The 14,324-nt window shown below is 38.4% G+C and overlaps 1 protein-coding gene across 1 annotated transcript in view; it reads right to left on the bottom strand.

Annotated features, from left to right (window-relative positions):
- Window positions 1–7,934: 7,934 nt before the first annotated feature.
- Window positions 7,935–14,324, bottom strand: part of LOC136851619 (uncharacterized) — a 108,636-nt gene continuing 102,246 nt past the window's right edge. Inside the window, exons 3-8 of the mRNA XM_067126005.1 lie at window positions 13,071–13,160; window positions 12,201–12,256; window positions 12,096–12,156; window positions 11,568–11,677; window positions 9,545–9,570; window positions 7,935–8,697 (exon numbers count right to left, since the gene is read on the bottom strand). Coding sequence (XP_066982106.1) covers window positions 8,313–8,697; window positions 9,545–9,570; window positions 11,568–11,677; window positions 12,096–12,156; window positions 12,201–12,256; window positions 13,071–13,160 — 728 coding nt within the window. The 3' untranslated portion in view covers window positions 7,935–8,312. The remainder of the gene's footprint in view (window positions 8,698–9,544; window positions 9,571–11,567; window positions 11,678–12,095; window positions 12,157–12,200; window positions 12,257–13,070; window positions 13,161–14,324) is intronic.

Genomic DNA, 14,324 nt, shown 5'->3' with positions numbered 1-14,324 from the left:
ATGGCGCTCTTCTCAGTGAGCCGTTGATGTCATAACTAGCTAATTACATACTGAAATTACGATAATTTGCACAATGATTATTTGGGCAATTTTCAAGCAGCACATGATTTACATCATGTTTTGCAAAAAGAGAGGCATGACAATTTCATCGCTGAAAGAACAAATGCACATAATCATGGCACGAATTAACAACTGGCAAACTAATGGCCGTCAAATCAACTCAAATTTCTATTCTTTACTTGCGAAACACGCATCGTATTGGAAAGCGCAGAGTGCATATACAATGAGAAGGAAAAGGACCTTAGGAATAATAATAACGAACTTGGGTTGCAGATACATAAACAATACTATCATATAGCTGGAAGACGCTGATAATTATCATACGAATTACTTAAAGACCCACTTTAATCATACAGAGCCATTAAGAGCTAACGGAATCCATCAAACCTAAATATAACTACCCAACCCTTATTGGAGCTCCCTTGCTCGCGCTTAAGCATAGTCAGGAACAACCATTACAAAACTGCCAGTACAATCGTGAACAACATGAACCACCCAAGGAAATATTATGCATTATCATTATGGTTAAAAATCTTCCGGGTACGATTTCCTCCCATATCTGATGAAGAAAATTCTCATTCCAACGTTGGAATTTATGGTTAAAGATGTGTGCAATGAGGACCATAAAAAAAAAAAACCATAGGGAGCCGGGTCCTTGACTAGCCAAAGAGTGACGGGTTGGGTGGTGTGAGAATGTTGCACCCAACCATCGTTACCTGACCGACCCAGTTGGAGGATAATGCCGTCAGTGCACGGTAATTCTAAGCCGGCTGTCCGCGGTGAGCTAGACTTGACGTTTTCCTATGTTATTTTACTTGCTTTCAAGGAATTTAAAATAATATTTTGTCGGCCGGCTGTAACTAAACTGTCATTGACCTTTGAAGACTACGCGACTTGATTGCCTAACGCGGGTAGGTCTAATGCCACGGCATTCCGCGGCAAGCCCCTCCATAGCTAATACTGACAGAAACTGTAGCAGTAAACACCTAAAAATACCAACAACGTACCCTAGAGGTGTTTACTGGTTATTTTGCCGTGTTAATATATGGAAAACGAGGGAGGCAGGGCTTGCCGCGGAATGCCGGCAGACCTGCCCTGCGTTGGGTAATTCAAGTCGTGCAGTCTTCGGGTCAATTACAGTTGAGTTACAACCGGCCGACAAAATATTGCTTTAAATTCTTGTAAAGCAAAAAAGCATCTTTATAAGCAACAATTGCAGTCTAGCTCACCGCGGACAGCCGGCTTAGAATTACCAACCATAGAACAACTGCGAGGTTTTCCTCCTATTATGCCTTGCAAACCTTTTTACTGTCAATTTCCCTCTCAGCGTTGAATGATCTCATAGGTCCCAACTCTTGGCCTTTGGCCTGAATTCTATATTATCTATTCTTACTTGACCGAGAACGCCATAAAGGTGTTACACAAATTCACCTCAAACTAACCTTATACACCGGAGAGTACACAGCTAGAGAGCACACATTTCCTTTCGTCATATTCCCAGCCGGGGTAATTGACACCTCGGCTAAAGTGTGATTTGTGGAGGAGAGGCACTGTATCAGTAAAGGGGATTACCGAACTTTCAGATGGACAAAGGGCCCTTTTACATCTTCCGTAATAGTCAATATAATTATCACTTACGATCACCATCGACACTTTTTACCGGCAAGGCAGCCTTCCATAAACTGAAGAAACTGTCGAGAAAGCTGGGAGGAGTTAGAAAACATCCGGGTACTTTTGCCTAAGAATTTATTTTGTTTTTATCGGGTGAAAAAGGTAAGCAATTGTTGCTAACAGGAAGACAAAACAGCTCCCATAGGTGCTCGAGACAGCGCATGCGCTACAAGCGCCTGTCACCCCACAATGTCCAAAAGCTTGAAAGAAATATCTTGGAAACAATACCACTGAACTTTAACTATGGCGCTGGTCTTCACAGCTTTAACGGTGAATCTACAACTCGTTATTCACCTGACCCCGAATTTCTCCAAAGGAGAAACGTTAAAGTGATCACGGCGTGAGGCAGGGAATTACATCATGCTAGTGCACTGACTTTCATTTCAATGTCCTTGGCTCTATCGGGAACTAGTGGGTTGTCCGAGGAAAACTACTAATTCATTTCAAAATCTCAAACGTTTTCAGTTAACCCACTCTGGATTGTCAGAATCATAAGGAATAGCTAAACATGATACAACGGCTCTCCACGTGAGAAAGAATTGATAATAATAACAATACTTATAAACTGACACAAATGAGACAATCGTCAAGGAAAAGTAAAATGACCTCAAGTTGAAAGTACACACTTCATCACAAACAGCGCGCGCGCGCACACACATACACACACACACACAGCATGAAGACTATAATTGCCTAGGCTTTCACATCAAACTGAAAATGAAATACCGGTAATCCAGACGATGAACGGGGCCTAAAAGAAATTTGATGACGAAATACGCAAACATAAAAACTAGCCGGAAGATGAGCTTCACAGTAATCTGTTTAACACCGAAGAGAGAACTGGTAACTGTAAACTTGACCCGTGAGACGGCGGGCTCCTTAGAGTGGGTACCCCTACTGTCAATTAACCGCAGTTTCAACAGTTCTGAACCACCTGTAAACAAGTAATATATATTCACATTCGTGTGAACACATGGATGCTTCCCATTTTTCCCATATCAGGGAAGAATCTCAGGAAAGATGAATTTGAAAACATCAGAGAAATCAAGGTTTTCGAAAGACTTTCCCCCACGTAATTCCCGAACTGGGTCAATTGGAGTGAGTTTTCATAGGTCTGTCATTTGCTTCCTATAAGAATTGCTCGGGAATCAGTAGTATTTGCTCTTGAATTTTAGCAACAGTCGTTCCAATAACGTTCGAGGAGTAACACACCATTTTACTATTTACAGCGGGAATTTGGACATTAAATTTTGATTGATTACTTAGTCGGCCTTCATATGGGATATCAGTAGTTTGGTATCTCAGAAAGTGACAATAAAATGTATGATTTTATTTCTAGTTAAAATCCACGTCATAACGGATCCCATTGCAATTGAACATACAAAATAAAAATGCAAAATACGCCAGTGTTTATCGCTAAGTGTTATTTTTCACATCACATACAACGGTGGTGCTGTTAACTTAGAAAGCATTTCCATTTATGAACAATAGACCTGGGGATTAGGTTACGTTTCAAACATGTGGGTTTAGTACTGGGAGCGCTAAGTTGGAAGAACAGCCATTATGTCCCCCTACTTTTATATGTTGCAATGTTGTTGCGCACGGTTAAGTTATAGACACCTAGAACAAATTGCTATAAAGGTTTTGATTTATATATGTATATATATATATATGCATACATATATATATATATATATATATATATATATATATATATATATATATATATATATATATATATATACGTAATCATATTTTTTTAACTTGATTGGACCTCTCTGAAGCCTGTCCAAAATCCAATGAACTCTGGGCCCGACAATTTCACGTTCTAATTTTTCATGTTGTCATCCCATCAGAGATACATATAAACCATCAACCTCTAGTTTTTATAGGAATGGCATAACTCTCAAAAAATGAAACTGGTGAAACAGATTCTTAAGAAGCAGCTCACGTTATCTGGTAAGTCACATATAGATTAATCAGTTTATAATGGTAGATGGATTTCCAAGATGAAACACATAGAGTACCATGAATAAACAGGGTTAAATGAAAGATAATCAACCTGATAATATAAAAGTACACACTGGTTTATTAACATGTTTTCGGTATATTTTACAATGGTCCAGTATGTTTCAACAAGAATGACAGCAGAGCCAAGGTGTCGGAAAAACATATATAATTTTGTATCAACAGGATGCTTAATCATATCTGCCAGTTATGTTAGTAGAAGACACGAAACTCAATAAAAGTATGCACAAAGTGATAAGTAATCAGTAACTTCTCACTTCCAAGATGCGTGGAGGGTTAATGCGACCTTGTGCTTTGGTTGCCAACAAAATGTTTTGAGGCTTCGCCTCCAACCCAGTTTTTGAAATTGGAACGCAGTAAAAAAATTCGAAAGAAAAGAATACTCTGATATATATTTGTTTTAACTTAGGGAAAGTAACTTTGTTGTATGTTGTGGTAGTGGTATATTGGACACGCTACATGAACACTAAAGCCCACCGTAACTGAATATCGCTGATTTCGTTAATCACAGGAAGAACGAAATTATAAAACAGCACTCAATGGGGTTACGTGATCTAATGTGATCGTAGGCTAACTTTTTTTTTTTCTAATATGGATGAGCGGTTTATCAGTGATTCATTCCTTTCAAGATCGGTTGAATGCCTTGTGTGATTCCAGGGTAAAGGCTGTCACACTCTGTAAAGCTTCTAACTCCATTCTTGTTGCCTCCTATACAAGAAGGAAAGAAAGCAAATGGCTGGAGTCATTCGGAAGTTTGCAGGCAACTCGAAGAGACAAAAAGGAGCTTAAAAGGGTCTTGTTGCAACGCCCTTTGCTTTTCCTCCTCCCTAAATTTGTCTTCTGTGTACATGAAGATATTTGACATACAAGTCCTATCGCTACATTTTGGACCCATTTTGGACCCATAAGGTATAAAAGTAATGCCAGGTACAAGTGTACAAAACTTGGCCGCGTTCAACAACATAAAAAATCATTTACAAGTGTATATTTTTGGCCCCTTTATGGTTTGAAAGACAGTTTTACATGATACACGTGTTTCTTTTTATGTATAAAATCTTAGCAAAAGAATAGTCATAAAATGAGCAAGTTCTGGCTAAATACACAGCTCGCGATTCCTGTCCATGTCATAAGTGTATCTAGAATCAAAGTATAAGAGAATCTTAACTGAAAAACCTGTTTCCGAGTTCATTAGCCTTTGCACAAAAAATACCAACTCGTATAGTACACATTTAACAAACAGCATCAGCACGAGTTGGCTCTAAGAGAACAGCTCACAATCCTCTTGCGATTCAAAGTGTATTGCAAGCATCGTGCCCGTAGTGTTGACATGAGATAAGCTCACGAAAAACATCAATGAATTCCCTTTAGAATTCAGAGCAACGAACGTGAGTGCGTAAGCTACATTCATGTTATCTTTGGCCTCATCACAGGTTCCCGTGTTATATAAAATGGCTCTGCCGTTTTTAGCTGCGAATTATTCTGAACACAACACTTAGATGTATTTTGACTACATTGTTTAAACAGTGAGCAGAGGGATCATGATCTGGAATTAATCAGAACAGAAATCAATGCTACCATTGTCGTCCTGTAAAAATAAAAGTGAAGTCTTTACTACGTACGTTGTGTCGCCAGTCTTGTAGGATGCATTGCTCTGCGCATTTTATAAAATGAAAATTTCAACGATGTAACTAAACATTCCCAAACGTCATGGGCGTGTAGTGAGGTCACATATACATATAAACATTTTTTCTTCTCTAAGATGAACCTATTATCACTGTAAATAATCTGACTTCGCGGCCATTGTGAACTTAAACTGCAGACATTTTCCAACAAAACTGAAGCCGGTAGAGACTCGACTTGCACATGGAGAGGACAACACGAAGCAACAGAATAAGGATTTTCGGTTGGTTTTTCAACAGTTATACCCAACAAGATATTATACATATATCTATGAACATATACATTATATTTCTAAGGACAGATAACAAGTTTAGTGCTATTTTTTCAAAATAAAGAAACGGTATTGACAAACATTCGTTTACACGGATTCACTTTTTGAACACCATAGACTAACAAAATCGTAATTATGAAAACAGCGCCTGTAAGGAAGTCACGTGATCTTCCAGATACCATGCACGGGGGAACTTCTTGTCGCAGTTTCAAGGAAACTGGAATCAATTATTTTTCATCCCATACACTCACGAAAACCTTCAAATCTCGAGTCACATTGCCTAGAAATACTGACTCATGGGTACATTCATTTGTTGGCAGTATAGAGCGCTGAAGACTTGCTCATAATATTTTTATGTTTTCGACAAAGGGAGAACTGTTGATTTGGCCAATTTAGGCTGATTACCACCGGGTTTCCTTAATCAACACATGAATTACAAGCGGACATGACTTCTTTGGAGAAATGGACTGAATATCGTAGAAAACTAAGATGTTACTTAACCTAAGTATAACAAGAAAAAAAAGATGAAAGAAAATAGTGAAGTCACATACCATATAGGAAATTAGAAAAGATATAAAATCCTGAATTAATAATGCAATCAAAAATACTTTTTAAGATAGTTTGAGCAAATAAGGAAAAGAAATCGAAGGCAAAAAAGGACCAGTAAAAGCATAAATAATATTATTTGGAAAGCTTCATTTTTAGAGAATTATTCACTGACATGGAAGATACAAAAGATGTGTGGGAAGAGGAGAAAAAAAAAAAACTTAGTATACCTCCTACATAACTGCATTTATCTGTTAGCTTTCGATAAGTGGAAATTTTGATCTTGAACGAGAAATACCAAATGAATGGGAAATGGGTGTCACTGTGACGTTTAAGTAAGTCTGAGGTGAGCACAGACAATTAAAAACTAAACACACTTGGAAAAATAGAGATTATGGAAGAATTCAGAAATACTATACACAATTTGGCATCACTTTCTTATTAAATAACCATTGGTTTCATTGTATTGACCTCTGAGGATCAAGTAAAGGTTTAGGAATTTTCGACTAAGCACATTAAAAAGAATAAGAATTTAAAAAACATAGTAAAACAACTGAAGTTTATGTATATAAATATATATATGTATATATGTATATTTGCATATACATATAAATATATACATATACGGAACTGTATATATATATATATATATAATATGTATATATATATATTATATATATATATATATATATATATATATATATATATATATATATATATATATATATATCTATTCAGTTAATCAATAACAAAAACTATGTTCACAATAAATGGAATATCTAAGAGAAAAATCTGTTCATAGAATCTGAATAAAGTAATACATAATTCATCATTAAATTAGATAATTCAACTCCTTTATATATATATATTACAACTCACCGAATAAGTAAAGAAATTAGGTTTTCACATACAAGCAGTCTGTCCATGCAATAACAAAAGCATGAAATGACTCCGGAAGGTAGTGCTTGGAAGAAAATGATCCTTCACATCATCTTTACAAATGACCGGTTCGTGATTCGGGGGATTTTTCCTGTAAAGTGATATTTCGAGTAACCAGAAACTTCTATCTAGACGTGTAGGCCTATATTTTTACAATAAATTGGCACGACGTAGCCGAATGCCTTGGGACACCCACCGAGACAAACTGGCTTTCATCACCTTTACACTGCGTAATCTTTTTCCTCTTTGTTTCAGACAGTTCCCAGTGACCAATACAACTCGTAATTAGTCTCTTACACTCCTCTAAACATGATCAGTCTAATGGCAATTCTGTGTCATTTGCCTCGCCGTGGGCTTCCGTCCCGGGCATTCTGTGGCAATACATTTTTCGGACAAGGTCCCCAGTACCTCTTTCCAGAGTTCATCTCGTCTCACTTCTGTGATAGAGAAGCTTTCGAAGTCTCTTTTTTTTCTTCTTCTTCTTCTATTTACGGCACTTATCCACACTCCTCGAATTTCATCTAATACTGGGACTAATACTCCATATCTTGATCAAACTCATCACATACCACTCTGCAAATGATAATTCGCTCAAAAGTGTTCTTGGAATTTTCTTGGTTTCATTGTTCGAAGCGTGGCGTCTCCCAAACACTTAGAAGTATTTAAGTAGTGTTTAAATTTACCGTCCTCGGAATTTACTTGCGGTCTGGATTTTTATAAAAATGAATGGTTAATAATGATACTTTCATATATATATATCCTCTTTTCCCCTAAATATTTTTATACTAAAACTTTAAGTCAACAGGTTATGTAGAGTAATTTACAATAAACATATCTCTCTGTACTGTATTTACCACCAGGCATGCAAATGCCGTATCACCGGGAGATGGATGTTCAGCATTTGGACTTAAAAAATTAATTTTCATATCGATATATTACAATGTTTGCACTGACATACAATTTGATTATAATGAGCAACGACACATCATTACTTCGTGTTCATACACTTACTCGAAGTATGATTCTTACTGTCTATTTTCAGTTCAGCCTACCAGACGGACTGAAATATACATATGAAACATTATTGCACAACTGAATATTCGCTGCGCAACTTTCTTCACACCGGCGTCGAGTGCGTGTGTATTCTCACTTTTTTCTTCGACGGAGGACTCGACTGGGTGAACGCCAGATTCTGAATTCCCATCGTCGTCGCATCGGCCGAGTCCTCCGAATTCGGCACCTTCGATCTCTTGAGCGACGAGCGAAGCGGCGTTTTATTCGGGTCGAACGCCACCCCTCCGTTATTTCTGTAGCCGAGGTGGCCGTTGCCATTCGCGGTCACCATGTACGGTAGGCCGCTCATGTGCGTCATGGCAACACCGTTGGCGTTTCTGTGGCTTCGACCTCTGCTGCTGCTGTTTCTGGAGGAAGATCTGTTGGCGTGGTGGTTGGCGTGGCCGTTCTCGGGCGCGGGGCCCGAGATGGTCGTGGGCCGCTGCGCTCTTCGGGGTCGCGTATAGATCACCGCTGATCACTACCAGAAAGTTTGCGCTGACTCAGCCGAACCTGACGCCTGCTCGCGCCCTGCCATGATGCACACAGCCAATGAGCATCAATCTGGAAACAGACAGGAAGGAGGAATTAACTAAGACATCAGTTAGTTATTAATTTAGAACAGTGGTTCTCAACCTGGGGGGGCGTCAGCAATATCCAGGAGGCCTGGAGGCCCAGGGAAAATAAAAATTCTAGAATTATATCTGTTATTTCTCAACAAGATTGAAGAAACTAATATCTGTAGTTTATAACAAAATGCAAATGTATCGCTTTATAACGCTAGTCTTCCCAGTCTACCATCTGAAGTTAGACTGCAAGGCTTAATGCATTATTTTGTAATTATTTACCTCCTCTGTCCTCGAAACTCCCTTCTTTTTTTCTTTTATTTTCCTCCTAATCTGGGAGGGAATTTTACCAGTAGATGGGGGGGCGTGGAGGGAAGGACCAGCCTTAGAGGGGGCGTGGTAATCAAAAAGGTTGAGAACCACTGCTTTAGAATCACTGCATTGATAATCAAAATAGTGCTGCTAGACCTGGCAGAGTCCTCAGTACCCAAGAAGGCGGATCAAAAACGTCAAGACTCGGCAAAATCGACGTTCTTGATCTTTCTCTTGTAAAGTGACTGTGATCTGAATCTAGGAAGACCTTCATTGTATGAACAAAAATCATTCTTTTGCTCAAAAGATGCCAAAGAACGCTTGGAGGAACAGATGTCGTGATAAGGTGCCGCGATGCTACATTGCTCAGTAGCAGAAAACTGTAATTCTCCTTTTCATAAAGCTTCAAATCAGTCTTCTTGTCAACTTTACGACGGCACGTATCTGTCAGGGATTTATCTATATTCAATTGTTATAGGAGCTAGTTATCTATATATATTTCCCTAATTTCCTTTAAAATCTGTATATCAAATTTTACTATTTTTGCTTTGGTTTTAATTGTTATGTAGTCAATCTACTCAATTAAAGCTGGCTAGTTATGTCAATAGTCATTTTGCATGTTCCATAATATGCATGTACAGAAATGAATAATCACTGAAATGGTATACATTCACAGCAAAAGATGAACTTCTGAAAATTATAAGATTTTAGCCTATAAGGACAGGAAAATCAGGCGGCTCCAGCCATTTGTCAAAACGTATCTTAGGGCACCTGAATGTCACTTTAACCTTTCGGGATTTGTGTTCCGAAGATGGTTTCAGTTTAGCTGCGAGCGTTTGTTTGGTAGTGTGTGGGAAAAAAAGTAGAAATTAAAAAAAATGGTGATGCGTTAGTTCGTCTTGGTCTTAGCATAGAGGACAGCAGACTTTCCAAATGATGGATGAGATTAACGAAAGCAAATAAGCAAAACCGTCATCTACGAACAGAGGAAAGCATAATTGCGAGAGAATTAATCTTCCCTTCATCCACGATGGACTCCTACTTTTAGGACGCCTCGTGTACTAACTAGATTGTTTCGCTGAGTGCAGAATGAGGAAGAAAACTTGATTATTGAAATATATGTAGAATTTTGGCCAAAGAACAAGCGCTAAGACCAATGAGGTCATTCAGCGCTGAAAGGAAAATTGAGAGTCAAGGAGGTTTTAAAGGTGTAACAGGAGGAAAAACCTCGCAGTGGCACTATGAAACAGTTGTTAGGAGTGGGTAGAAAGTAAGAGGGAAGAGAGATAATATGGACGGAGGTACAGTAAAAGGAATGAAAGGGGTTGCAGCTTAAATACAGACGCTGCAAAGAACCTTAAGTAATGCCTACAGTGCATCATAGTGAGGGCACTGATGACACTTCCCCCTTACATGGAAAATAACATCAGTGACAGCAGACTTTCTAAATGATGGATGAAAATTAAAGCAAATAAGCAATACTGTCATCTAAGAAGAGGCAAGTATATTAGCGGATGAAATAATCATCCCTTGACTTTGGGGCATCTCGCGTACTAACTAGACTGTTCTGATTATTGCTCTTCCGTGGATACAAAAACCTGATTATCTGAATCGGGAAGTCGTGGCATAAGTACCAGAAAAGTAAATTGGACTGAATACGTCACTATAGAGGCACTTGAGGGTATCGGGCCATTGACACGGCAAAAGGCGAAGGATAAAGTAATTACAGCCAGTTGTAAACAACTAGATTTTATGAAAAATGATCTTCTTACGAAAAGGAGATGATGGATTCGAATAAATGCTTCGAGAGAGATTTGGGTCGAAGATAAATACTCAAGTACGGGTTAAATATATAACTGCACTCATTTGCAGATATATTAATTAAATTCAGTTTGAATTTGTACCAGGTTGAAAAGCAAGCGCAAACTATGTGATGTCACTCAGCGCTGAAAGGGAAATTGAGAGTAAAAAGGTTTGAAAGGTGTAACAGAAGGAAAACCTCTAAGTTGCACTATGAAACAATTGTTACGAGAGGCTAGAAAGTAAGATGGAAGAAAGATAATATGAACAATACACCGAAAGTGAAAGGCGAACTGGGGCGGCACGAACAACCTGAAGTAGGTCTAATGCTTACAGCGGGGAGGCGATCCACTAAAAGATCCACTAAAAATTCCTGTTACACCTCCATTTGAGGGGGTGGGGCGGAAAGGTGGGAAGGGAGTAACGAATAACTGCAGCGAGAGTAGCACCTGCATGCATTATTCTTCAGATCAACGATCATGTCACTGTTAAACACTTAAAAGAACGAAAAACGCTAAGAATATTTCAGACGGCTAAATAAGAACGTTATGTGGAACACTGATATTATAATCAATCATTCATACACACAGTATATATATTTTGCACGTATATTTCCAGATTAAAAGAAGCCAATAACTTACCTGCAAATAGAACGACCAGCTGAGGTTAACGTACAGGCCAGAACGCGAACCAACCCCGAATATGAATATTTCTAACACGAAGAAGATGATGCTCAGGAACCCGCACAGAGCTGGAAAATACGAGAGAGTTAACCTACTGAATGCGTCCACTTTGTTTCCTCTCAATTACAAAAATGTAGGTCCAATTTTAGTTGTCAACCAGACCACTGAGCTGATCAACAGCCTCCTAGGGCTGGCCTGAAGGATTAGATTTATTTTATGTACAGAACCATTGGTTACTTCCAGCAACGCCTACAGCTTATTGTGGATTCCGAACCACATTGTAACGAGAATAAAATGATAAAGATCAGTTGTGGAAGATTAAAAGAAAATATCCATAGTAAGATTGCAATGGGATTACAACAGAACAGTATTCAATAGACAGTGTGAACAATGACCTGTGGGATACATAAATAAATAAATAAGAAAATAAATAAACAAATATATTAACTTTCGATATTTGCAAAGGAAAGTCGTCTTTTGTCTTACCTCCCGCCGCAATGCAGACCATCTCACGCACGGCATGTCGGTCTGAAATTCTGATGATGCACTTGAAGGTGGAGGTGTATCCATAGGACAGGCTGCCAGAACTGCCATATCTGAAAGGATGGCGCATCCTATGGATCCCGCCCCAGTCACTGAAGACGCCCCTGAGGGATTAAAAGAAGAGTATATGATATAAAAGAGATGACTCACGAAAATGTTTCGTATTTGATTTTGAATTTCGAATAAAAGACTCTTTTGAATATTAAAAATTAGATAACGCTTCACTTTCCTACTCCAACAAACTTTTTACGCTCATGTTGCTCACAAAACACAAGGCTTAAATGAAAACTTATGTCGAACTCTCTGACCTACAGTTCCGCTATTGACACCCCGCACACTTTCAGTTCCAACTAAGTAAAATTCCAAGTCCTTCTTCATCAACACTGTGACTTCATAAGTCTAGCATCATCTTGGTTGTCCTCTCCCACTTCTCACTTTTGAACCAGCATTTCCCGAACCGTTATCCCAACTGCCACTTTACTCACAAAACTTTATAACGTAACAAGTAACTTTTAAACTATACTTTCTTACTGTTAATTTTATCTTTTATGAGGCTCTAGTCTTATCCCCACTACATCATATATCATATACTTTGACCCTGTTACACACTAACATGAAAACGGACAAGAAAGAAAAGATAATCAATGATAACTACTACCGCCGTGACCAGAATGCGCAGTGCCTCTATTGTAGGACCAAAATTGTTAGCGTCAGACTTACTACAGTTGCGTCGGAGATTAAAAAAAGATAATAATTATAAAATTCCCGTCTTCATTTGCTGCACGATTGGCAATGATGATTAACTGGTATACGGAGGCCGTGCTTGAACAACAGCCAAATTTTATATGCATTAAGGATTCAAGCACATAACGAGTGGCGTTTCATTAGCTGCACTCATCGAATTCAGATAATACTCACATGTCGACGGGAAAGTTGACGACACCCTTCTGCAAACATTGTGTGCGTCTTGGCAAATGCTCCACGGACCGAAGTTTCCGCTCATTGCCCCTGAAATAGACAGAAAAATAATTAGATTTAACTCTTTTAGCTTACATAAATGGGAAAAAGCACGTTAAAACGAAGAAGCTTACATGGTACTGCATATATTGTCTACTTTTTATGCACACTGACAAGCAAAAGTATGAATACGCCAAATGCTTTGTTACTCTGGACAGTATGAAACAAATATAAACGTTTTTTAAAAAATGATTTAAGGAACACAAGCAACAATATAGTTTCAGAAGAGCATTATTTTATATGCTCTCTTTGCAACTGCAGATTACGACATGTTGTACCGCTGGGAAAAGTCCAACCCAAGCAAAAAAATGAATATCTGAAAAGAATAATGATGCACCGTCCAATTTTTGTGAAATAAATAACAACAACCAACAAGTGTTTTGCAGACGCTCTCTCAGGCTTTCTCCTAGCCACTTTCACTTGGCTGTTGCCTGTAGCTAAAGGAAACCAACACTCTCGCATGTGCTATTCCTTACCAGGTTCCCAGTGAAAGAGCTCATGTTGACCAAAACATTGAGAAACAGTCTACGTGTTCCATTCCACAAAAAATAAATGACAAGCGAAAGAAAGGATGCCATTAGACTGCTCTAAAGATACATTTCTTCATTTAGATGTTGTAGGTTTTCATTAAATAAATAACCATGAATTATGCTTGCAATCAACTTTAGTAAGTAATGATCAAAACTATCTTTTGTTGTTACTTAATACCTTATGGACTGTACATTTTGCTTCAGCATTACAGTAATCTGTCATGGCGAATTTATTGCATAGACTTGGAGGAAAAGCTGATGAAAAAATGAGGAAAGCAGAGTTCTCTAGAATGTCGAATGTTTAAGAAACGCAGGAAAAGGGAAATTAAAGTAATCAAAGGTACAAAAAGGATACAAAAAGCCTGGTTGTTATTTTCATTCGAGGGAAATTACACTACCTTTCGAATTCTTACGTTACTCTGTTGTTCCAGGGGTCACTGATGTCAGATGCTTGTTACATACTGTATATGCACATTCTCTCTCTCTCTCTCTCTCTCTCTCTCTCTCTCTCTCTTATTCGGGTGGTGTCAGTAGGGTTACGCTTTGCGGTTCACAGCAAGTCTTTAGGGATGATGCTAGTCTCATGATCTATTCTCACCTTCAGCTGACGCTGGTACCTATCTTA

Source organism: Macrobrachium rosenbergii, chromosome 3 (assembly GCF_040412425.1).
Source record: "Macrobrachium rosenbergii isolate ZJJX-2024 chromosome 3, ASM4041242v1, whole genome shotgun sequence".
Lineage (NCBI taxonomy): Eukaryota > Metazoa > Arthropoda > Malacostraca > Decapoda > Palaemonidae > Macrobrachium > Macrobrachium rosenbergii.
This window is presented reverse-complemented; position numbering and strand designations above follow the sequence as displayed.